Source organism: Arvicanthis niloticus, chromosome 1 (assembly GCF_011762505.2).
Source record: "Arvicanthis niloticus isolate mArvNil1 chromosome 1, mArvNil1.pat.X, whole genome shotgun sequence".
NCBI classification, from domain to species: domain Eukaryota; kingdom Metazoa; phylum Chordata; class Mammalia; order Rodentia; family Muridae; genus Arvicanthis; species Arvicanthis niloticus.
The window spans coordinates 8,679,686-8,703,042 of record NC_047658.1 but is presented as its reverse complement, the minus strand read 5'-3'; the positions used below and the strand labels follow the sequence as shown (position 1 = coordinate 8,703,042).

The 23,357-nt window shown below is 48.2% G+C and overlaps 1 protein-coding gene across 1 annotated transcript in view; it reads left to right on the top strand.

Annotated features, from left to right (window-relative positions):
• The window catches only part of Wdr62 (WD repeat domain 62), a 40,072-nt gene that overhangs the window by 4,284 nt on the left and 12,431 nt on the right, over positions 1–23,357 (top strand). Inside the window, 15 exon segments of the mRNA XM_076931613.1 lie at positions 1,630–1,721; positions 2,896–2,958; positions 4,516–4,573; positions 5,127–5,297; positions 5,994–6,131; positions 6,475–6,657; positions 8,042–8,202; positions 10,695–10,884; positions 12,323–12,460; positions 14,027–14,205; positions 17,110–17,201; positions 19,348–19,473; positions 21,028–21,095; positions 21,176–21,297; positions 22,693–22,768. Coding sequence (XP_076787728.1) covers positions 1,630–1,721; positions 2,896–2,958; positions 4,516–4,573; positions 5,127–5,297; positions 5,994–6,131; positions 6,475–6,657; positions 8,042–8,202; positions 10,695–10,884; positions 12,323–12,460; positions 14,027–14,205; positions 17,110–17,201; positions 19,348–19,473; positions 21,028–21,095; positions 21,176–21,297; positions 22,693–22,768 — 1,857 coding nt within the window.

Here is a 23,357-nt window from a genome sequence, read left to right as displayed (position 1 = left end):
TGGAGGGTGACAGTGGTGGTTGAATTTTAGGGCTGCGTGAGTGTTAAGGATCCCCCTGCTCAGAGGCTGAGCACAGTGTCTGATAAGAACTTAGTAACGTTAGCGCTTACATTCCTGTGTTTGCTTGTCAATTCTGAGGCCAGTGACTGGACTTGAGAAGTATGGTGAGAATTTTGGTTTCTTTAAAAACACAGAAATGTTAGAGGAATAGTTTTGTTTTCTTCTCAAGTGTGGGATATGGGGATGCTCCATAAAGCATCCATAGCAGCAGGGGCGTGGGTTTGAGAGCTGCAGATAGTTTCTGCGAGTGTGCGACATTCAGAATTCTGGTAACTTTTCAGAGCATATATAAATGCTAGAGCCCTGACAGAAGGGGCTGGTTGGCCAGTTGTTGGTTGGATGAAGTTGGTTGCTGCCGGTTGTGGTTGGTTGCAGTTTGTTAAGGATTCCTGTCCAAAGAGACAAAAGGAAGAAATTAGATGTCCTGCCAGTGAAGATCAAGCTTGCCCCAAGGAATTTGATGCCTCTAATCAGCAGGAAGTAGTCTGATAATATCTCCCTTTCCCCTCTAACCTCTTTTTCTCTCCTACCCAGTGTTAGGGAGTTGAAAGGTTACAAGAGGGGTGGAGGAGGGTGGAAGAAAGAACCCACAAAGCAGCAAAGGCTGACCACTATGGAGAATGGTTTTCTCTACAGTAGTTAGAAACCAGTATTTTCTAACAGTACACATGAAAATACCATAATTCTCTTAGTCTGTAGTTTCTTATTTATTGTTTTAGCAACCATGATGGAGTTCTGGTACATAAATTTTATTGTGAGATTTTTAAAAATATCTTTTAGCTGGGCATGGCAGTACGGGCCTTTCTTTAATTTGAGTACTCAGGAGGCAGAGGCAGGTTGAACTCTGTGCATTTGTGTCCAGCCTGGTCTACATAGTGAGTTCCAAAACAGCCAGGACTACACAAATAGGCCTTGTTTTGAAATAGATTTTTTTTTCCTTTTCTTTTTTTAGTGCTGGGACTCAAACCCCAAGGTCTACACACTAGGCAAGCATTCTGTTATTGGGCTATATCTTAAACCTGTTAAAACTTTTTTTTTATTGTGACATGTTTCTCTACTTGTTGGAAACTTGAGACTGAATTTGATGAGGGAACAGTCTGCTTTGGCTCCGTGTTGTGTCTGCCCTGTGTGGCCTGAAGTGCTGGTCTTGGAACTTGAGTGTCTTGGTTTGCACTCCACCTGTGCTGCTGTCCGGCAGCAGGACCTTCTGGCTTATCTGTAAATAAATGTGGTTGTGATGCTCTCTTCTCCACAGATTGTCAGGATTTAGGTCTTTCCTCTACAGCATCCTTTGACAAGTAGTCAGAGGTCACCTTGTCACCAGGCATTCTCCCTCCCCTGCAGGCCCATCGTCTTCCTGGCTAGCACTTGTTCCTCTTGCAGCAGGCAGGGGATGCTGTCAAAGGTCAAGTGCTAGTTGCTGGTAACCAGGATGACTTCAGAAGCTCAGACTGTGTGTGGAATGCAGCAACAATTAAGGCTCATGGCTGAGGCAGCTGTGCAGTGTGGGGGCTGCCAGAGCAGCTATTTTTCTGACAGCCCCCCCCCTTTTTTTTTTTTTTTTTGCAGGTGACACTTGAGAAGGTGCTTGGTATCACAGCTCAGAACAGCAGCGGGCTAACCTGTGACCCTAGCACAGGCCATGTGGCCTACTTAGCAGGGTAAGCACATGTGTGGGTTTCAGTGGCTGGTCACTGGTTAGGGATTTGGAGTTGAAGTCACCGGTACATGTCTCTGAGCCTTGGTTTTCTCATCTGTAGAAGGCTGCTCCTCAGGAGGGCTGGAGGGGAGTCCCCAGACCCCTCTTGTCAAGAGTAGCACCGGGCAAGATAGTGCTCACAGAGCTTTAATCAAATGTGACGTGGTAGCAGTTAAGGGAAACTCAAGTAGCTAAAACCCAAATTTATGTCAAGCCGGTCTGTATATGCTCGTTTTAGGGCCTCTGCTTCTCCCTAGGAATACACTCCCATTTGGGTAGAGAGAACTGAAGGAGATCCGGATCAGTCCAGAGATACTTGTCTACCCCCGCACTGCTTAGGCAGTGAAAGAGCTTCTTCACCTTCCCCAGCAAAATAGGGCCCGGTAGACTCATAGTGACAAACAGTATCTGTTAAGGAGGCCTTGGGAACAGTCTAAGATTGAGGACAGGCTGAGTTCTATAAATCCAGCGGGCACACATTCACATCTCCACTCTGTTTCTAACGTGCTGGGTGGCCTGTGCAAAGAACTTCCCATCTCTGGCCTTCAGTTCTCTAAATCAGATATAAATAAATGAGATATAAATCGCCCTGGAGGGCTGGAGAGATGGCTCAGCCGTTAAAGGCTAGGCTCACAACCAAAATAAATCGCCCTGGCCTCACCTGACAGCTGTGAGAATTTAAGACAATTATAGCCGTAAGGTCTGTGTAGGCCTTGGGCCTGCCAGAACAGTCCCCACAAAGGAAGTACTTGTTTTAGTTTAAGACTATATTAATATTGACAAGTGCCCAAGATTCCTCAGCTTAATATCTGGAGGAAGGGGAGCGCAGAAAGAGAATACTCTGACCGGAAGAAGCCTTATAAAAGCTGGAGATGCAACTCAGTTGTAGAGTGTTTGCCTAGTGTATTTAAGACCTTGGGTTCCATCCTGAGCACTATGAAAAAACAAAAGCTTCCTGGCACAGGAGTCAGAGACAAGAGTTCAGAGCCAGCCTAGGCAACATGATGAGACAAAAACCAACAACATGACCAGGGGGATCCTTATTGATGCGTGGGGTTTTCATTGGGAGGAATCGTCTCTGGGCCCAGTGCTTATCCAAAGCCCCCAGTTTAGACTTGTTTTCTTCTTTTCCCCAGCTGTGTGGTGGTGGTCTTGAACCCCAAGGAGAACAAGCAGCAACATATATTTAATACTACCAGGTAGGCTGGGACTGGGCATGGGACAGGGTTGGGGAACCAGGGTGCTGGCCCAAATCCCCTTTCCCTCAGAGCCTGGAGGTGTTCATGGGTGGTGACTCACTCCCTCAGCCATGTTCACAGGACCTGCTTTGTGCTAAGTACTGTTCCAGGTGTTGATGACATAGCAGTGAGCAGAGACAAGGATCTGCCCTCTAGAGTTCTAGACAGCATGGGAGACAGACCACAAACCCACCAGCAGATTACTAGCTGATGATGAGAGGAAAATGCCTGCAGGGGTGTTAGGAAAGAGAACAGGGAAAGCTGATTCAGAAGGCCCCCCTGAGTTTGACACCAAACGGAAGCAATGATACTCATGTACAGGAAGACTAGCAAGGGCAGAGGCGCAACAGAGATGAAGAGTCGGGTAACAGTAGAGTAGTCATGGGCCCAAGTCAGGGGAGCAAGAAACGGAAAGGGAAGCTCCAACAGAAGCTGCACCACCCCCTGCATCTTAGGAAGATGGATGTCATAAGGACTGTAAAGAGAAGTTACTAGCTGGCATACACAGGCCAGGGAGGATGGTAGATCATCTATGGGGTTGTCAGGCTCACATAGAAGCCAGGTGCGCGGCACACAAGCCTGTAATTCCAGCACTTATGGTACTGAGGCAGGAGGATTGTGAAGCAAGGCCTGAGCTATACAATGATATCTTGTCTAAGAAAACAAAACAATGTGTAAAAGCAGGATTGACACGGAGGAGGAGCTAAAGCTGTACAGTTTGGGCGTGGGCTGGCTTCCGAAAGTCATGCCTGCTAGTCAGCCATGTTCATGCTAGTTAAGAGTATTAGAGACTGGCTGCAGACACAGCTCTGTGTGTAAACTTCTGCTATGCAAGCATGAGGACCTGAATCCAGTCCCCAGGACCCACGTAAATAGTTAGATATGGTGACATGGGCTTATATTCCCAGTATTAGAAAGGTTAAGAGACAGGGAATCCCCGGGGTCTCATTGGCCAACCAGCCTAGCCTAACTGGTGGGCCCTACATCCTAGTGAGGGACCCTGTCTCAAGAAAATAAGGCAGGTAGCTTCTGAGGAGCCACACTGAAGGTTGACCTTTGGCCTCCGTGTGCATTCATGCAACACACAGAGTATTAGAAACATTTCAGTTGTTGAGGTTTTCTAGAACATTCAATGAGCTGTATCTGTGCCCTGTCTACCAGGGTCCACCCATGAGCACCCCTCCTCTAGTTAGACCAGACCTGCACCATTTCCTGCACCTGAGTTTCAGAGCTATGTTACAGGTGGATAAGGTCCTGGAAAGCTCACTCCACACTGGGGTAAGGAAGCAGAAGCTCCATTCTGGGTCTGCAGTGTTTGGGTTTGGTATTGTGAGAGGAGGAGACCTTTGCTTCTGTTCCATTCCCTCGGTGCCATGCTGAGCACACAGGCTGCAGTGACTGTGCAGACGCTGCTGGCACTTGTCTCTCCAAGCCTTTCCCCGACCTTGGGGGCGTGGGTAGAATAGCAAGAACACAGTGCTTGGTGGAACCAGTGACAACTGCTTTGCTTGTCCCCAGGAAGTCCCTGAGTGCTCTGGCCTTCTCCCCAGATGGGAAGTACATAGTGACAGGAGAGGTGAGTCTTGACTGAGCAGGTGGGAAAGGTCTGGGAGCCATTCCTTCTGCTTCCAGCAGGCTTGGGAATCCTGAATTCGCTCCTGATTTTAGAAAAGCCCTGTGGCTAATAGGGAGGTGGCTTTTGGGAACAAGTTATAGCAGTGCCAACTTTAGCGTAAACAGCCCTTCTACCCCTGTCTGTGTCTTAGTTAGGGTTTTACTGCTGTGAACAGACACCATGACCAAGGCAACTCTTAATAAGAACATTTAATTGGGGCTGGCTTACAGGTTCAGAGGTGCAGTCCATTATCATCAAGGTGGGGGCATGGCCGCATCTAGGCAGACATGGCACAGGTGGAGCTGAGAGTCCTACATCTTCGTCTGAAAGCTGCTAGGAGAAGACTGACTTCCTGGTAGCTAGGATGAGTGTCTTAAAGCTCATACTCACAGTGACACCCCTACCCTCACCTAATGGTGCCACTCCCTGTGCCAAGCATGTACAAACCATCACACACTGCCTTACACATAGTTCAGCAATAGTAACGGCTTCTTCTGCCCCCCGCCCCCCCCAGAACGGGCACCGGCCAGCTGTGCGCATCTGGGATGTGGAGGAGAAGACTCAGGTGGCGGAGATGCTGGGCCACAAGTATGGTGTGGCCTGTGTAGCCTTCTCACCCAATATGAAGCACATCGTGTCCATGGGCTACCAGCATGACATGGTCCTCAATGTTTGGGACTGGAAGGTGAGGACTGAGTGGGCATATGGGCAGCCAGGCAGGGGGTCACCAGCACCCTAAATCTTGGGCATTAGGGAGCACTACCAGCCTATTGCCTGCTGTTGCACCATGCTTACAGTGAGGTTTCTGTCTCTGAGGTCACCTGGTGGCAAGGTAGAGTTTGGGCCATCATGTCTGCGCTGGTGGAGGGAACAGATGGGAATCCAAGAACCCACACTGCAAGGTTATGATAGAAGTATTATTTTTATATTGACTAGCTATGACCATGGACAAGTACCTTGACTGTTTCTTCACCTAAAAATAGTTTTCCTAGCATCTACCTCTGTGTGAGCTGCAGCTCCCTGGCATGCACTCTAAGGCTAGGCTTTGTCACAGCTGTAGCAGGACTTGAAGTCCTGATTCTGCTTCTAACCAACCACAGCCCTTTGTGTGATGGCCATAGATTGTATTGTCCTTACTTCCAGCTGTTACCATTTCCAACATGTGGCTGTCGAGCTTGGCCCTTGGTGGGAGTTCTGAAACTTCCTCTTCCCTGGGACCTTTCTTTGTCTGCTCTTCTGGGGACTAGGACTAGGAATGACCAGAGTTGTACACAGTTTTCCCTAGAGTTTAGACCAATTCCAGGTCCAAGAACAATGGGAGAGAGAGCAGGGAGAGCACGGGGTGGGTGGTGTGTGAGCTGCTCTGTGCCTGCTCTTCCAGAAAGACATTGTGGTGGCTTCCAACAAGGTGTCATGTAGAGTCATCGCCCTCTCCTTCTCTGAGGACAGCAGCTATTTTGTCACCGTTGGGAATCGGCATGTGAGGTTTTGGTTCTTGGAAGCCTCTACTGAGGCCAAGGTGAGTTTTTGCCCCTATTCTGGTCAGGTCTCAGAGTCACTAGCAGTGTGGTTCCTGTGCCTACCTGAGACTTGGAGGCAGGGTCTCCCACCTAGCTGCGTGGGCATCCTGGTGCTGAGTAACAATCCTGCTGAACTCTACCCCCAGGCCAGAGCTCACTGTTGGACCATTGCCTTCTGGCCCTTCTGGCCTTGAGTATGGGTTCTGCTTTTCTTCCTTCTCCTCCACATGGAAGACTCTCTCAAAAGCCCTCCTTTTCAGCTGTGTCAGTAAAGGACCTATTATGGCCCTGTTGAGCACGAGGCAAGGACATAGTCTCTAATATATCCTGCTATGCTTCCAGGTGACCAGCACAGTGCCCCTGGTAGGGCGCTCAGGCATCCTGGGTGAACTACACAACAATATCTTTTGTGGCGTGGCCTGTGGCCGGGGACGGATGGCAGGCAATACCTTCTGTGTGTCCTACTCTGGCCTCCTCTGCCAGTTCAATGAGAAGAGGGTGCTGGACAAGTGGATCAACCTGAAGGTACCCACCTCCCACTCTGCTGGCAGTCAGCTGGGGACTGTTCCTCCCTTTGTGTATGGAGGGGTGTACCACTGTGCACCTGCTGATGATTTGGGGAGGGGCTGAGGTGTTTCGTGTTTTCTCTGAGACAGGGCCCCCTCATTGTGAGGTCCAGTCTGTCCTCAGGCTCACAGTCCTCTTGCCTCAGCCTCCTGAGGGATTGCTGGTGTGCACCGCCATGCTTGGCTTCGTGTCAGTGGCTGACAGCACAGGTTGTGTATATATATGTTTGTGCAAATGAGTGTAGGTTCCTACAGAAGCCAGAAGAAGGTGTCAGAGCTCCTGGAGCTGGAGCTACAGTTGTGAACTGACCACTGTGGGTACTAGGAACCAAACTCTGGTCCTGTCACCCCATAAGTACAGGTGCCCATGGAGGCCAGAGTAGTCAGCACTGGTAACTCTCTTTAGCCACAACATCTTTTTCTTACTTTTCTTTTAATCTTTTTTTTTTCTACAACTTTAAAGCAACTTAAAAGCTATTTTGTTTGTTTGCTTCTGTTAAGACAAGGTTGGCTCTGGTCAGCCCCAAACTTGTGATCCTTTGACTTCAGTTTTTCTAGTCCAGTTGGTCACCACCACTGTTGGTGTAAAGAAATCCTCTTTGTGGTAAGGTGTGGTCTTGCACACCCTAATCCTAGCACTTGGGAGGTTGAGGCCAGAAGATAGCCAGAAATTCCACTCTGTCTCAGGCTCCACGGTGACATCTGTCTCAAAAAAAGAAACAAAACCAAGAATAGCGTGCGCGCACGCGCGCACGCGCGCGCGCGCACACACACACACACACACACACACACACACACACACACACTCACTCTCTCTCTTACACACTTTAACAGAGCACCGAACGATTCATAAATTAAATCCCTATAGGAAACTGGAGTTTATGTAGTCTGTCACTTACAACCCTTTTGTCTGTGCATCTGGTCTAAACTTCAACCCAGATACCATAAGTGACCTGCCATTGTCTGCTGAAGACAAACTTTTTTCAGATTTCATTCTTTTTATTTTCTGCGTATGTTTGTTCTGCCCGCATGTGTGCATGTGCACCACTTATGTGTCTGGTGCCTGTGGAGGTCAGATGAGGGAATTAGAGCCCCTGGAACTGGAGTGACAGATGGTTGTGAGCCACCATGTGCTATGACTTGAACTCGGAGCCTCTGCAAGAACAACAAGTGCTCCTAACTGCTGAGCCATCTCTGCATCCCCAGCAAATTTTTTACACACAGTTAAGTTGTTCTATGAATAACTGTGGCAACTGTGCCCCAAACCATGCCTCTTTCTGCATGCTGGCACATCTTCAGTGGTAACTGTTGCTGTATTTCAAAATCCTATAAAATACCCTCAGGTCTCCTTGTCTTCCTGCCTGTGTGTCAGTGACGAGTTGATCTTCTGTGGATGCACAGACGGGATAGTTCGCATCTTCCAGGCCCACAGCCTACTCTACCTCACCAACCTGCCCAAACCGCACTACCTGGGAGTAGACGTGGCCCAGGGACTGGGCTCCAGGTACTGTCCTACATTGGGGGAAGAAGGGCATATCCAGAGTCTGTTTGATGACATCCGTCCATGCTTTCACATCTGTTCACCTGGGAGCTCATACCCATTCTTAGCTCTGAGCATTAGTGTCGTGTGTGTGTGTGTGTGTGTGTGTGTGTGTGTGTGTGTGTGTGTGTGTGTGCACGTGCATAAAAATCCTACTCTAGAGGCAAGCTTCAGGGTAAGGGGACACTCCTGCATCAGGGAAGAAATGCTCAGAGCAAGAATGATGACATGCAAACGTGCTTCCCTGGGTTGTAACATTTATTAGGCAGGTACTTGGTGACAGCTCAAGGCTGACAGCAAGAATCTGGACCAGGAAAATCTCTGCCAGCATCCATTCAGGCAACGTGTTTATTGTCTTTAATCCCAGTACTCAGGAAGCAGAGGCAGGTGAATCTCTGAATTAAAAAGCGCAGCCTGGTCTATAGAGTGAGATCCAGCCAGGGCTACACAGAGAAATCCTGCCTCAAAACAAAAACACCAAAAAACTGGCAGCAAAACCTCTGCTCAAGGAAGCCTCAGTACAGGGAGGGAGCTCCATGGAGAGTATACAGGTGAGACAGTGCCAGAAGAAAGCAGTGACTTAGAAGTGTGCTAGGCAGGGCTGGGGCCACTGAGCAGCTGGAAAAGGAAGCCAGTGGTGTTACTAATAGTGAATATAAATGGTGCGGCATGTTGCAGAATTAGCAGTGTTGGGGACTGGGAGGCTGGAATGCTGATGGAGAACAGCCGGGTGAGCCTGTGTCTCTTCTGAGGTTCATGGGGCTAGCTGTAGGGGGTTGCATGCTAAGCCCTTGAATGCAGAGTCATATGAATGCCATATCCAGAGTGGAGGGGAGGGCCAGCCTGCTGCCTGTTCCCTTTGTTGCAAGTCTTTTTGTGGGAAATGGCATGGGTATCTAATCATGATGGGCTGCCTCTTTGGAGATTGTTAGCTCCAAGGACAGCAACTTCTCCAAGAGAAAGCTGGAGAGGGAGTGGCTGGGTGTAGAAAGGGGAGAGAAGGAAAGTAAGCAAGTAGCCGGGCAGTGATGGGGCATGCCTTTAATCCCAGCACTTGGGAGGCAAAGGCAGGCGGATTTCTGAGTTCGAGGCCAGCCTGGTCTACAGAGTGAGCTCCAGGACAGCCAGGGCTACACAGAGAAACCCTGTCTCAAAAAAAAAAAAAAAAAAAAGAAAGTGAATAAAGTGAGCAAGCTACAGATCCTGGCATATTGCAGTAGCTAGATTGCCTGGCTCTTCCTTTATACTGTGCTCTGGGCCCCCATCAGTGTACCCCTCTGAGTTCGCATCCTCATCTGTAAAACAAAACTGCCCCTCCTGGGGAGAATTAAGTGGCAGCAAGTACTATTATAGCCTTTGTAGGAAACCCAAGGTCTCAAGACTGTGCCTCAGCCCTTTGCACTGCTGTTTTGGATCAGTTATTAATGAGGCCAGAGAGGAGAGTGGAGGCCTGAGGTATATGTTTATTTTCCCTCTGGACAGAAATGGACAGGATCTTGGGGTGGATGGAATGCGGATAGAAATGGTGATAATCAGTAATACAGCCGGGCATTGTGGCATGCACTTGTAACTGATCTTCGTGAGTTCAAGGCCATCCTTGTTCAACTCACACCCACATGCCATCAAAGGAAATACCAGGTTAGCTATGTATTGAGGTCCTGTCTCAACAAAAGGGACTGAGGAGATGGCTCAGTGATTAAGATGACTTGCCACTCTGCCAAAGGACCTGAGTTCTGTTCCCAGCACCCACATGGGAGCTCACAAAAGTCCAACTTCCGGAGGATCTAGTGCCCTCTTATGACCTCTATGGGTACCAAGCGTACATATGATACATTTTCTTTTTCTCCTCTTCCTCCTCCTTTCTCCTTCCTTCTTCCTACTTTATTATTCCTGCACCTCTTCCTCCTCTTCTTCCTTCTCCTCCTCTTCCTCTTCTTCTTAGAGGCTTTCTCTGTGTGGCCCTAGCTATCCTTGAACTCTATAGACTAGGTTAGCCTGAAAATCAGAGATCTGCCTGCCTCTGCCTCCCAGTGCTAGGATCAAAGGTGTGCCCCACCACACCTGGCTTCCTGTTGTCAGTGTTGTCATTGGTGTGTAAATTGCAGATGGTAGATGCTGTTGATTGTCTCACCATTGAAGACCATCAAGGCTGTGGTCCTTGCACAACTGCAAACTACAGTGGGTGCCACCATTTTCATGATCTTCATGAAGCTGCATGCTTATGTAATTTCTCAGTTGTACTTTCATTTCTAATGTAGCAATAAATAATAAATACAGTCATTTTCATAAAATGAATGTGCTCTCCAAGCCAGGTAGGCACTTTGGGTTTGCAACTTAGAAGCAAAACAAAAAAGAGAGGGCAAAGAAGTGGGATTGGAGTAAGAAGATGGCCAGCCACAAAGACACAGGGATGGCTGACTGCTGCTGATGGTGACTGACCCGTATGGCTTTGGTAGCTTCCTCTTCCACAGAAAAGCAGAAGCAGTCTACCCAGATACAGTGGCCCTGACCTTTGACCCCACCCACCAGTGGCTATCCTGTGTTTACAAAGACCATAGCATCTACATCTGGGATGTCAAGGACATTAATGAAGTCACTAAGATATGGTCAGAGCTCTTCCACAGCTCCTTTGTCTGGAATGTAGAGGTGAGACCTTTTTCCCTTTTCTCTGCCCAGCTCTGTCCAGCTCTGTCCACTCTGTCCCCTTTGGGCTCAGATTGAGTATTCTCCATAGAGCTTAGAGAACTCACTTAACCATTGTGTTAAAAGACACAAACTGAGCTAGGTTTGGTGGCACACCTGTAAGCCCCACACTTGGGATATAGAGGCAGGGGGATTGGGAGTTCAAGAACATCCTTGGCTGTACAGAATATTCAAGGCCAACCTGGGATACGTGAGAACCTGTCTCAAAGAAAAGAAAAACTTGGACAGGGTTGGTGACTCACACATTCTTTTTTAATCCCAGCATTCCGAATGCAGAGACTGCTAGATCTCTCTAAGTTTAAGGCCATAGCAAATTCCAGGCCAGCAAATCCCAGGGCTGTACAGAAAGTGAGACCCTGTAATAAAGAGAATAAATGAAAGGAAAGAAGTTAGGCCCAAAGCTCTGTTTAGAGACTAGGGAGATGGCTCAGTGGTGAGAGTATGCTGCTCTTGAAAGTACTAGGTGTGATTGTGGCTCATGATGGCCTCAACGCAGTTTCAGGAGATCATCTTCTCCTGGCCTTAGTTGGCGTTACATGCACATGTAACATGGTGTGCATGTATGCAGGCAAAACTCAGACATAAAGCTAATCGTCTGTTAGCACATATGAAGCTTCAATGTGCAGATCCATTTCTTAGTTGAAGGGTTCACTATGGGCTGTCCTCATGATGTCAGTTCAGTTCTTACTGTGTAAGAACCCTGTCACTTAACTGCATTTCCACCCTGCCAGTCACTAAAGCACCTAGTTAATTAGAGACACAGGAAATTATAAAATAAAAATATCCTGGATTCTTTTTCCATGTCATAAATACCAGAATTGAAGAGTGGCAATTAATTATTCAATTCTGAAAATGTCACTTTTTTTGAGGGGGGCGTGTAGTTTCCAGACAGGGTTTCTCTGTGTAGCCCTGGCTGCCCTGGAACTCACTCTGTAGACCAGGCTGGCCTCGAACTCAGAAATCCGCCTGCCTCTGCCTCCCAAGTGCTGGGATTAAAGGCACCACCATTGCCCAGCTGCGAAAATGTCACTTTTTAAAAAAAATTTTTTGTATCTGGGAAACACACACACACACACCCAAGAGCTGGGATTACAGGTGTGTGTTACTGCTCCTGCCTTGTGTTCTTGAAAACAGGATCTTGTTAGGTAGTCCTCAAAATTTTCTTTTTTTTCTTTTTTTCTGATTGAGACAAGGATTCTTGTAGGCCAGGCCAGTTTTGGACTTAGTATGTAGCTAAGTCTGAAGTGAACTTCTGATTCTCCTCCTCAGCTCCCACCTAGGCATAGTTCATTGCCATTTCAAGCTTCAGCTTAGTCTTCCACCCAGATGTGACAGTCCACCAACTGTCATTGCACTGTTGCCTTGTGTTCTGCGTCTGAAGGTGTATCCTGAATTTGAAGACCACAGAGCTTGCCTGCCATCTGGGACTTTTCTGACTTGTTCCTCAGACAATACCATCCGCTTCTGGAATATGGATAGCGGCTCTAACACTCAATGGAGAAAAAACATCTTCAGCGATGTGAGTGGCTTCTCTGCACTCTAGTTCCTGGGAATGTGCTGACTTCCCTGTGGAACAGGGACGTTAGGCCTCCCTAGGGGCAGGACCAGGAATTGGGCATTCTTGTCCCTTCTTGTTACTCTCTGTGTTCCTCCCTCCCCTTACTATGCTCTGTGGCATGATTTCTCTTCTTTCTTTTCTACCTGGCTTCTGTTGTTCAAGTGTGCGTGTGCATGTGTCTGTGTCCGGATCCTCTCCTGGCAGCCCAAGTAGAGACAATCTTCCTTCCAAGTCTTGAGTAGCAACTCAAGGAGAGCACAGTGGGCAGAACCACTCATCTAAGTGGCTGTCACATGGGGAGCCTCAGCTGGTGTGCTAGATGGATCGTAGGAAGAGGCCTGGTGGAGGTCGGAGAGAAACAGTTTGCTGAAGAAGTTTTGGTCAGTACTGCTAGGTCAGCAAGGGACCTTTTCTAGGGAGCTGAGAACTGAACCATTTATTTATTTATTTATTTATTTATTTATTTATTTATTTATTTACGATTTGCTAAAAGACCCTTCTGCCATTGTGACACTTCCAAGTTGATAGTGAAAAACAGACAGTGGTTCATAATTTCAAGTCAGATGCAAACACAACTGCAGGGAGCACCATAAAAGAAAAGGACAGGATGCTAAACCCCGTCACACTATCCCAAGAGTCCAGCCAGCAGAAGTAGCTTCTTCTGGAAGAAAACACTTTGGCCACAAGATGGAGGGATAAGGGTGAAAGAGGAAGGGACAGACTCCATACCTAGGGGAGACTCTATGCAAAGGCCCTGAGGTGACATAAAATTTGTTGAATGGAAAAACCTTGAGGGTTAGTGTGGCAGCAATGATGCAGCAGTTGCATGGCAACTGCTCCTTTGTTACCTCCCTTCCCCAGCCAACAGCACTGTTCTGCATGATAGACAGAGCAAGATTTGCCAGGCATGGTGTCAGACACTTATAAACCCAGTGTTTGGGAAGTAGAGGCAGGAGGGTCAGAAGTTTGAGGCCAGCCTGAGCTACATGAGACCCTGTCTTTTAAAAAAAAAAAGTAACAACAGAAAAAGAACACCTTAAAATTCTTGTGATAGTATGGTTTTCTCATGCATAAAAGGGGTGTGGGGACTAGAAAGATGGTGCAGCAGTTAAGAACACTTGTTGCTCTTGTAGAGAACCTGGGTTCAGTTCCCAGCAGCCTGTGGCAGCTTACAACCAGTTAACTCCAGTCCCAGAGTATCCAAAGACTGATTCCAGCCTTCCCGACAGAGCACATGCATGGTCCACAAACACGCATGCAGGTAGAGCCCTCACACATTTTTCGAAAGGTCTGGAGGCAGTTTATCCAGCTCCAGGAAACTCTTAGAGACTCAGGGGTCCTCCATCTCCTCATTCTGTCATGTGAGAAGATAGCTGTCATCCTCATGCAGCCAGATGGGAAAAGGCCACCCAAGCGTTCTCAGTGCCCACTTGAGTTGTGTCACTCAGGAAGGTGTGTTCTGTGGGAGCACTGGACACAGCTGCTATAAGCTCCTTGCAGTACTGACCATAGCCTTTCTTCCCACAGTCTCTGCTGAAGGTGGTCTATGTGGAGAATGACATCCAGCATCTTCAGGACATGTCTCACTTCCCAGACCGAGGCAGTGAGAACGGGACTCCCATGGATATGAAAGCTGGGGTTCGAGTCATGCAGGTCAGTCCTGATGGCCAGCACTTGGCTTCAGGCGACCGCAGTGGAAATCTGAGGCAAGTGGCCCTGATGGCAGCTGGTGATCACCTCCTGGCCCCAGCTGGGGTCTCAGGGCACTGGGGAGGAGTTCTGATCTTGGCACCTCAGCTGCTGGTTGGGAATAAGGGACGACTATGGGTACTAATCCAGTTTACAGCAGCACCCCAAAATTTCAACTGGGACTTCCTGAAGGTGTGAAGTCACAGTAGCTGCTGGGACCTCAGCAGCTTTGTGTAACAGCTTCCTCGGTGACTGGGGAGATTTATGAAATACCCTGACATGCACTGGGTACAGAGACTAGACAGTCAGTCGGAGTAGCCAGCTGTAAGGGCTGGGTACTGACAGGGTTCAGTGTAGGAGAACACACAAAGCCCAGGTGGTCTCCCCACCCCACAAGGTGGTTCATTACTTTTATTTGGTTGGTTTTTGTTACTGTTGTTTTGTTTTTGTTTTGTGTGTCTCGTGTGTGTGTGTGTGTGTGTGTGTGTGTGTGTGTGTGTGTGTGTGTGTGTGTGTGTGTGTGTGTGTCTGGAAGAAGTTAAAAGGATGCCAGATGGCCTGGAGCTTGAGTTACTTGTGCTTGTGAATTACCTAACAAACTCAGTCCTGTGGAAGAGCAGCCAGTGCTTCTGACTACTGAGTCGTCTCCCCAGCCTCTGCTGTGGTTTTTAAAACAGTTTTATATAGCCAGGATGGCCTTAAACTACTGATTCTCCTGCTTCTACCTCCTGAGTTCTGGGGTTACAAGTGTGCACTACCATGTCCAGATTTGTTGTAATTTTTATTATTTATGTATCCATGGCTATGTGGTTGTGCGTGCTTGTACGTGCCTGCATGGAGGCTAGAGGTCAAGTTGGATCTCCACTTCTGTCACTGTTACACTTACTATCTTCTGAGAAAGATTTCTCCATGATCCTGAAGCTCACCAGTTTGGCTAGCCTGGCTGGCCAGCAGGCCCCAGGGGTCCCAAGTGCCGGGGCTATAGGCAAGTTCTGCTGGACTTAGCTGTTTAAGTGGGTGTTGGGGATCCAATCTTAGATCCTCACACTTACACAGCAAGCATTTTGCCTACTGAGCTATCTCTGCACTCTGTCTCAGTTATTGAGACTTGGTTTCACACTATAGGCACCCCAGAATGGCCTAGAATTTACCGTGCAGCCCAGTTCAGTCTTCAACTTGTATCTGTCCTTCTGCCTCAGCCTTTAGGGTGTTAGCATTGTGGGATAGGCATGAGCAGCCATCATGGGTGTAAGGTGGTATGTGATGGCTATGGCCATCTGAGTCTTGAAAGAAACAAGTATGGAGGAGACTGCAAAGCATGTGCCCCCACAAAGGGGCAGCTAGCTACCATGGGGTGACTGGTGAATTGCTTCTAGTTTATTTATTTATTGCATGTGCATGTGTGCATGCACGCACATGTGCATATTATAGTGTAAGTGTGGAAATCAGAAGACAACCTTTGAGGGTCAGCTCTTCCCAGTGTGGTTCCTGGAAAGTCAAATCAGTCTTGACAGCAATCACCCTTACCCACCATCTATTTAGCACTAGTATGGTTTTAGTTTGTTTCATTTTTCCTGTGAAATTCTGTGATTTTTAAATATTGGCAATGTGATATCAGTCAATGCATTGAGTGAGGTGTGTGTGTCATTAAGCTGCTCTTGGAGGCAGCTCTCCCTTGAATAGCAAACAGTAAAAGGTGCTAACACAGGTAAACACTATTGCCCCCTGCCTTGTGATTGCCAGGCACTGTGATACCCCTGATTTACTCCTCTAAGCCTGCTCTGTGTAAGCCCTGGTTTGCTTTTTAAAACAACTCACACAGCAGACAGTAGAGGAGCTAGAGGCGGCAAAAATGAATGAAGTCTACATTTGAGGAAGTTTAAGAATGAGAGATGAGACAAATGTGTTGGTGACACCTTTAATCCTCCCACTCAGACGACAGAGCAAGTTCCAGGACATCCAGGGCTACTTAAAGAGACCCTGTCTTTAAAAAGAAAAGAATAAAAAAGAATGGAAAATGAATGAAGCATAATGGTACATTCTGCCTCTAAAGCTGGAGGAGGCTTACGTGTGCTTATTGCTCTCACAGAGGACCATGACAGACAGCTCATAACTGCCAGACTTTCACACACACACACACACACACACACACACACACACACACACACACACACAAAGATGCACACACATATATTTTAAAAATAGGCATATGCATTTAGCCTTAACTTAGAGACAGAGACGGGTGGATTTCTGTGAGCCTGAGGCCAGCCTGGTCTACATAAAAGGCCAGCTAGGGCTGAATAGTGAGGGCCCTCTTTCCCTTTAAAAGGATAAATAATCTGTTTTTACTTCCATGGGAGGCCTCCCCTCTTCTGAGGAGAAGGGGGAGAAGGGAGGTGAGAGGGGTGAAAAGGAAAGGCTAGAGAGAAAGAAAGGGGAGGGGAAGCTACTATCAGGATAGAAAGAAAGAAAACAGCTAGGTCATGGTAGCGTACGCCTTTAATCCCAGCACTTGGGAGGCAGAGGCAGGCAGATTTCTGTGAATTCCAGAACAGCCAGGGCTATACGAGAAATCCTGTCTCAAAATAACAAAAAAAGAAAAGAAAGATAAATCTATCAATATGGTCTCTGATTCTTTGACCTTTTCATTAGAGACTGCTTATGATATTTAGCTCTGTAAAAATGGCTTTTGCTACAGAGGACTGTCCTCAATCCCTGTGGTTATATTTTGGCCTGTGAACTACAAGAGGTCATGCCTGTGGTCTGTTTGGCGCTGCACTGCTCCCTTTACCACAGCCGTGTTCTGGATGGGAAGATGTGGTTGGGCATCTCAGACTACTTGACACAATAAGACTGCATTACTGGCCTAGAGTCAGGCCAGGGGTGTGGGCAGGATATAGTGGGCAGTGTGTGTCTCCTAGGATCCACGAGCTGCACTTCATGGATGAGCTGATCAAGGTGGAGGCCCACGATGCTGAGGTCCTGTGCCTGGAGTACTCCAAGCCTGAGACAGGTGAGCCCACAGCACACTGAGGTCAGGTGGGCAGAGCCACAGAAAGCAACAGCTGGTGGGAGTCTTGAGTTCAGTAAGAGCCCTGTTGCTAGACTCTAGACCACGTTGGCTTGGAGTCCACAGATTCCACAAGAAAGACCGCTGAAGGCGAGTGCTGGTCCCAGAACCTCATCAAGGTCCCAGATGAAGGTGTGTGAGTAAAAAGCCAAATGGCTACAGAAAAGTTGCAAGAATATTACAGCAAATACATACAGCCCCTCGTCTAGATCCAGGTTTTTCTTTTAAATGTAGTCTAACCCCTTGACTGTGCGTGACTTCCTCTGCTCTTCTCTCTGTTCTGTGTGGGGGGGTGCTACATGCAGATGAAAATAAGGGCACACACATTTTGGTTTCGTGTTGGGTGATGTGAAAGTTCAGGCATAATGTCCCCTGACCCTCCACTACCCTCAGGAGAAGACTATCTCCATTTACAGGGCTGTGTGCTAGGGGTGTAGCTCAGTGCCAGAGCATTACCTGTCAATCATTGTAACTGTCCTGGGTCTCATCGTGGTCATATGTATCCATACATATATGTACATGTGTGTATATCTATGTATATGCACACATATGAAACACTGTACTACACTTCCAAATATGTGTGTTCCACTTTGATACCATGATGTTATTTATACAGTGGTTCTTACTCAAATGTTGTCGGTTCCTTAGTATTGTCTCTCAAGGAACCCTAGTTTCTAATCTGGGTTCACGTGTCTTGCCATCTTGGCTTTGGTATCATCTTTATTCTGAAGTCCTTCCCCACTCTTACCTTGGTATTTGGAGTTTGGCTTTCTGCAGTGTACAGGCCAGTCTTGTAGAATTCCCTCAGTTTAGTTTGTCTGTTTTCTTCATCTTTTGGTTCAGATAATACCCTTTTGGAATATCCTGTATTGAGTTGCTTTTGTGCTGCTATAATGAAATACCATGACCAAAGACAATGTAGAGAAGAGAGAATTTCTTTTACCTCATGCTTCCAGAGGGATAGAGCCCATTAATGTCAGGGAAGGCATGGCATGTGACAAGAACAAGAAATTAGCTGATGATTTTATCTGCACACAGGAAGCAGAGAGCAGGAAGTAGGGTGAGCCTACTCACTGGTTCCCAGTGACTGATACACTCAGCAACAAGGCTCGAGCCCCTGGAGGTTCTATTACTTCTCCATACAGGAGGACCAACTGTTCAACTATGATGCCTAGTGAGGCTATTTCTCATTCAGAGATGCCTAGTGGGGCTATTTCTCATTCAGACCACCACATTCTCCAGTCTAGGTGGAGTTACATCCTGCTGTGACATGGTGATTTTTCTTTTTCTTTCTTTTTTTTTTTTTTAATTTATTTTATTTTATTTATATGAGTACACTGTGGTTGTCTTCAGACACACCAGAAGAGGGCATCAGATCCCATTACAGATGGTTGTGAGCCACCATGTGGTTGCTGGGAATTGAACTCAGGACCTCTGGAAGAGCAGTCAGTGCCATCTCTCCAGCCCTAGTCAGTGCTCTTAACCACTGAGCCATCTCTCCAGCCCAACATGGTGATTTTCTATACCAGCCTTCTTTCTGTCATCCTTGCACACTCTGCCCACCAGATTCTCAGTGTCTCTTCCTGAGCTAGCCCAGCTTTAGGCTGTGTTATTAAAACTCTACTCCACTAGGTGACCAGAGCAGCATAGTCTGAGGGCCAATAAGGGGAGGAGGCCCAATGAAAGGATTGGCTGAAAGTGGTTGTCAGCAAAGCCTGCCTGGGGTCTGAATAGCCAAGACTCCGAGCTGGGACATGGTTCGAAGTGAGGCTAAGAGAGAGCGCCTGGGCTTCCCCTGGCACTCCACAGTAGGCCTCACCAGGAGTGCTGTGGTGTGCTGAGTGCTTACCTCAGATAAGTGTGGTGCACACACACAAGCTTTGCCTTTTCCACACTGGTGATAGGGCACGGGGGCTCTGCGAGACGGCTGCCCGGAGCCCAGGGCTTGTCCCTCCTTGGTTTGGGGCGGCTTAGCTGCAGCTCTGGAGCCGAAGATCCCTTCTCAAGCATTGCACATCTGTCACCTGCTTATCTGGGAAGTAGAAGCAGCTAGCCATTGTTAGCCCAGGCTTGTCCTCTCCACTCACAGGAGTGACTTTGCTGGCTTCAGCCAGTCGGGATCGGCTCATTCACGTGTTAAATGTGGAGAAGAACTACAACCTGGAGCAGACCCTGGACGACCACTCCTCCTCCATCACTGCCATTAAGTTTGCTGGTAAGCTCCTTTCCCTGGCCTGCTGGCCCCCAGCAGATGGGCCTCTTTGTTTGCAAGTAGGCACAGTCGTGCCCTGTGGTCTGAAAGGAGTAGCAGCCTGTGGGGCCACAGGAATCTAAAGACTGGGCTTTTTGGTTTACTGATTTATGAAAATTAATGTCAAAAATACTATTTTTAAAGTGAATGGAAGGCCTCACAGTAGTGGCTCGCACCTTTAAACCCAGTACTTGAGAGATAGAAGCAGGCGGATTTCTGAGTTCGAGGCCCACCTGGTCTACAGACTGACTTCCAGGACAGACAGGGCTACACAGAGAAACTCCAACTCAAAAAAAAAAAAAAAAAAAAAGGATTTGTTTTGGTTCACAGTTTAGGAGAAGATACAGTTCTTGGTAGGAAGGCATGACTGCAGGAGTAGGAGACAGTCACAGCCAGAAACAGAGAGGTACCTGCTGAGACTACTCCATATAGCGCTGCCCCCATTCTGGGTGGGTCCTTCCGCCTCAGTTAAACCTCTGCAGGTTTCCTCACAGACATGTGGTATGTTACAGAGGTGATTCCAAATTGAGTTGGAAGCCATCACAGAGGCTGAAGACATGGCTCAGTGGGTAGAATCCTTTCATGTAAGCATGGTGATCTGAGTTCTAATCCCTAGCACCCACATAAAAAGCTACCTGTAAACCCCGTGTTGAAAGCATAGAGGCAGGAGGATTCTGGGAAATGTCTAGCCTATTGGTGAACTCCAGCTTCAATGAAAGATGCAGACCTTCAATGAAAGATGAAGACCTACGTAAAAAACTAAAGTGAAAGAGGCAAGCACAATGGCTCAGCTGGTAAAAGGTGCTTGCTGCCAAGCCTGATGACCCTGGAACCCACATAATGGAAAAGAGAACCAGTTCCTACATGTTGTCCTCTAACCTCCACATGCACACACTATACACTGTGTATACAATAAATTAATAAGTGTTAAAAAAAAAAAAAAAAAAAAAGGTAGAAGGTGACAGGAAGATTCCTGATAGAGTCTTTTAACCTGGGAGAGCGTGGGCCTGTAATGCCAGGACTTGGAGGTTGAGTGAGCTAGGTGGGTCATTTCTGAGCATCCTCAGCTCTCTGACAAGGCTGTTGAGTGCAGCCCACACTAGCCTCCGACTTACTGTGGAGCTAAGGATGACCTTGAGTTATTTTCCCACCGTTGTTTCTTAAGTGCTGGGATCTGAGGCCCACTGAGCAACATCTCTGGCCCTTAGTTGTTCTTGTTTTTTTGTGACAGGATTTCCTGTAGCCAAGCTAACTAGAACTTGGGTTCCTCTTGCCTTGGCTGCCCCAGTGCTGGGGTTACCAACCTGCACTACCACCACCCTCGGTACCCTGTGTGCCCATGCTCTGCCCAGACCTGCCTCACACAATGTGTCTTAAAAGCCCTCCCCACCAATAGGAACCTTTCTGATCCTAATAGAGTTGGTTGCTTGCCCTGAAGTATGATTTCCTAGCTTCCCATCTCCTCCTTCCTGTGTAGCATAGGGCAGACCTGTACAATCCTTTCTCCTCCTTTTCCAGGCACCAGAGATGTCCAGATGATCAGTTGTGGAGCTGACAAGAGCATCTACTTTCGCAGTGCCCAGCAGGTAAAGTGGGGTGACCTCCTAGGGGACTTAGGTCAGAAGCTTGTCGGGGTGCCCTCTGAATGTTTTGCCTGCCCTACCAGACCTCAGATGGGCTGCACTTCGTCCGTACCCACCATGTAGCAGAGAAGACCACTTTGTATGACATGGATATTGATATCACACAGAAGTATGTGGCAGTGGCCTGCCAGGACCGCAATGTAAGGTGAGGACTTCTCTGTGCCCTATGTTGGCCTGGCCCCAACTTGCTTCCAGCTTAGCCTAGTAAGATCTTACTTGCTTGCTAGCTGTCTTCTCCTTGAGAAGAGACTGCCTCCTTTTTCTCACTGTTCATCTGTTCCCTGAAAAGCTGGTGAGGCTGATGGACCCAGCTTTTGTTTCTTAGAAGTTGCTTCAAGCAGGCATGTATCATACCTACTGTTATAGCAGGTTCTTGGGAAGCTGAGATGAGATCACCCTTCAAATGAGCTTGAGTAGGAGAGCCAGAGGCTCTTGGCTATAGGCAGCCATGTATATAATATAACAGGTCCCAAAGGCAGTGGCAGCCCTCAGAGGATTAGGAGAGGTCCAGCCTCATGGTAGTGTGATGAGATTCTCAGAGGGAGGGAGAGCTAGGGCGGTACACTGAAGAGCTCAATGGAGTCAGTGCTAGGCCCTTCCGTTCCCAGGGTATCAGGGCTGACATCGTAGGCAGCATTGAGGGGCCCCAAAAGGAGAGTCAGGCCCTTCAGTTCTGTAAGACAAAGTAGATTTCTGAGGGGCTCAGGGTAGGAGGATTCATGTGCCCTACAAGTTACAAGGCACTGATAAAAGTAGTTACAATTCAAGGTTGTCTCCTAGCTGTCTGAGGGAGGGAGAAAACTCAGCTCTGAAAGAGTTGCAAGGTCACAGCAGCTCCGCTCTGTAGCTGAGAAAGAGACTGCAAGAGGATGGAGCCTCTTCTCAAGGAGAAGAGAGTGTCAGAGGATCTTGATCCTCATCCTAGCAGTGTGTGCCTGTAATCCTGGCACTGGGGAAACATCAGGAGTTCAAGGCCAGCCTTAGATGAGTCACCTTGGTCTACATGAGTCCTGGTCTAAAAAACCCAGAGGAATAGGATCTGCTCCAGCAGGCTTAGCCAGCAGCCCTGCAGAAGACTTCTGGCTCTCCTGGGACTGTGGGGATGGAGAAGTCACAAACTCATAGCTTATTTAACTGTCTCACTTGAGCTCCGATCTGCCAGGAGAAGGCTGCTATCACAGTGGGGACCAAGGTAGCCCAGCCCTTCTTCATGAAGCTCACAGTTCACCAAAGTGCATAGTGGTCAGGGCTGAAATGAAGGGAGCCTTGGGGGTCATGGGTGACCTGTAGGAGGGTCAGGAGCTATCAGGGTTAGCCTGAGGAATGTGTTCTCCGCTTCCTTCATGGGCTCTTGGGGCTAAGCCCTAACTTGCTGTGTGAAAAGGAGCAGATGCCAGATCAAAAGTACTCTAGGACATAACCTCTGCTTGAGGTGGGGGCTCCTCCCAGACATCATGGAGGCAGGAGGAAACAGAAGGCAGCAGGGCCAGGAGGACAGGGAGGTGTCTTCTGCTCCCACATGGCAACCCCACTTCCCCAGGGTCTACAACACAGTAAGTGGGAAACAGAAGAAGTGCTACAAGGGTTCCCAGGGCGATGAAGGGTCCCTGCTGAAGGTGAGTGTGAACCTCACATGTACTCAGCCCCACCCTGTCTCTGCAGCTCTCTGTCCTCGGTGAGCATTAAAACGCTTCCACTGAACAGTGCCCGTTCAGGACTGGCTAGCCAAGGGTGCTTAAGTTGGAACGGAGGGAGGGGTCCTGTGTTGCTGAGTGGGCTCTGGTTTGGGTGACAATGGGGTGTAGCTGGAAGAAGCAGAGAACTTTCACTCTTCTGGCTTGTTCTCCCACAGGACACAGGAAAAGTGGGCACTTCTCAGAGACTCTGGCCCTAGGGAGTTGTTCTGAGTTCAGATTCCCTGAACAGTTCCCAGCTGTGCCTCAGGCTGACTGTGTGACCTTGGGCGGGTCATTCATCCTGTTTGACCAAATACAAATGAAAACAGCTTCCACCCTAGGGTTGTTCTGCAGAGGGTTAAGTTTGTAGTCACTCAGTCCTTCTTAGCCCAGGGCCTGGCCATTGTTTCTGCCCTGGTAGCTGCTAATTCTTCACCAGCAAAATGAGAGTAGAAACTCCTTCCCTGCCAGGGGTGTCATGAGACTGCTCTGAGTTGATTCCCTGTACTAAGTGTCCATAACCAGAGGG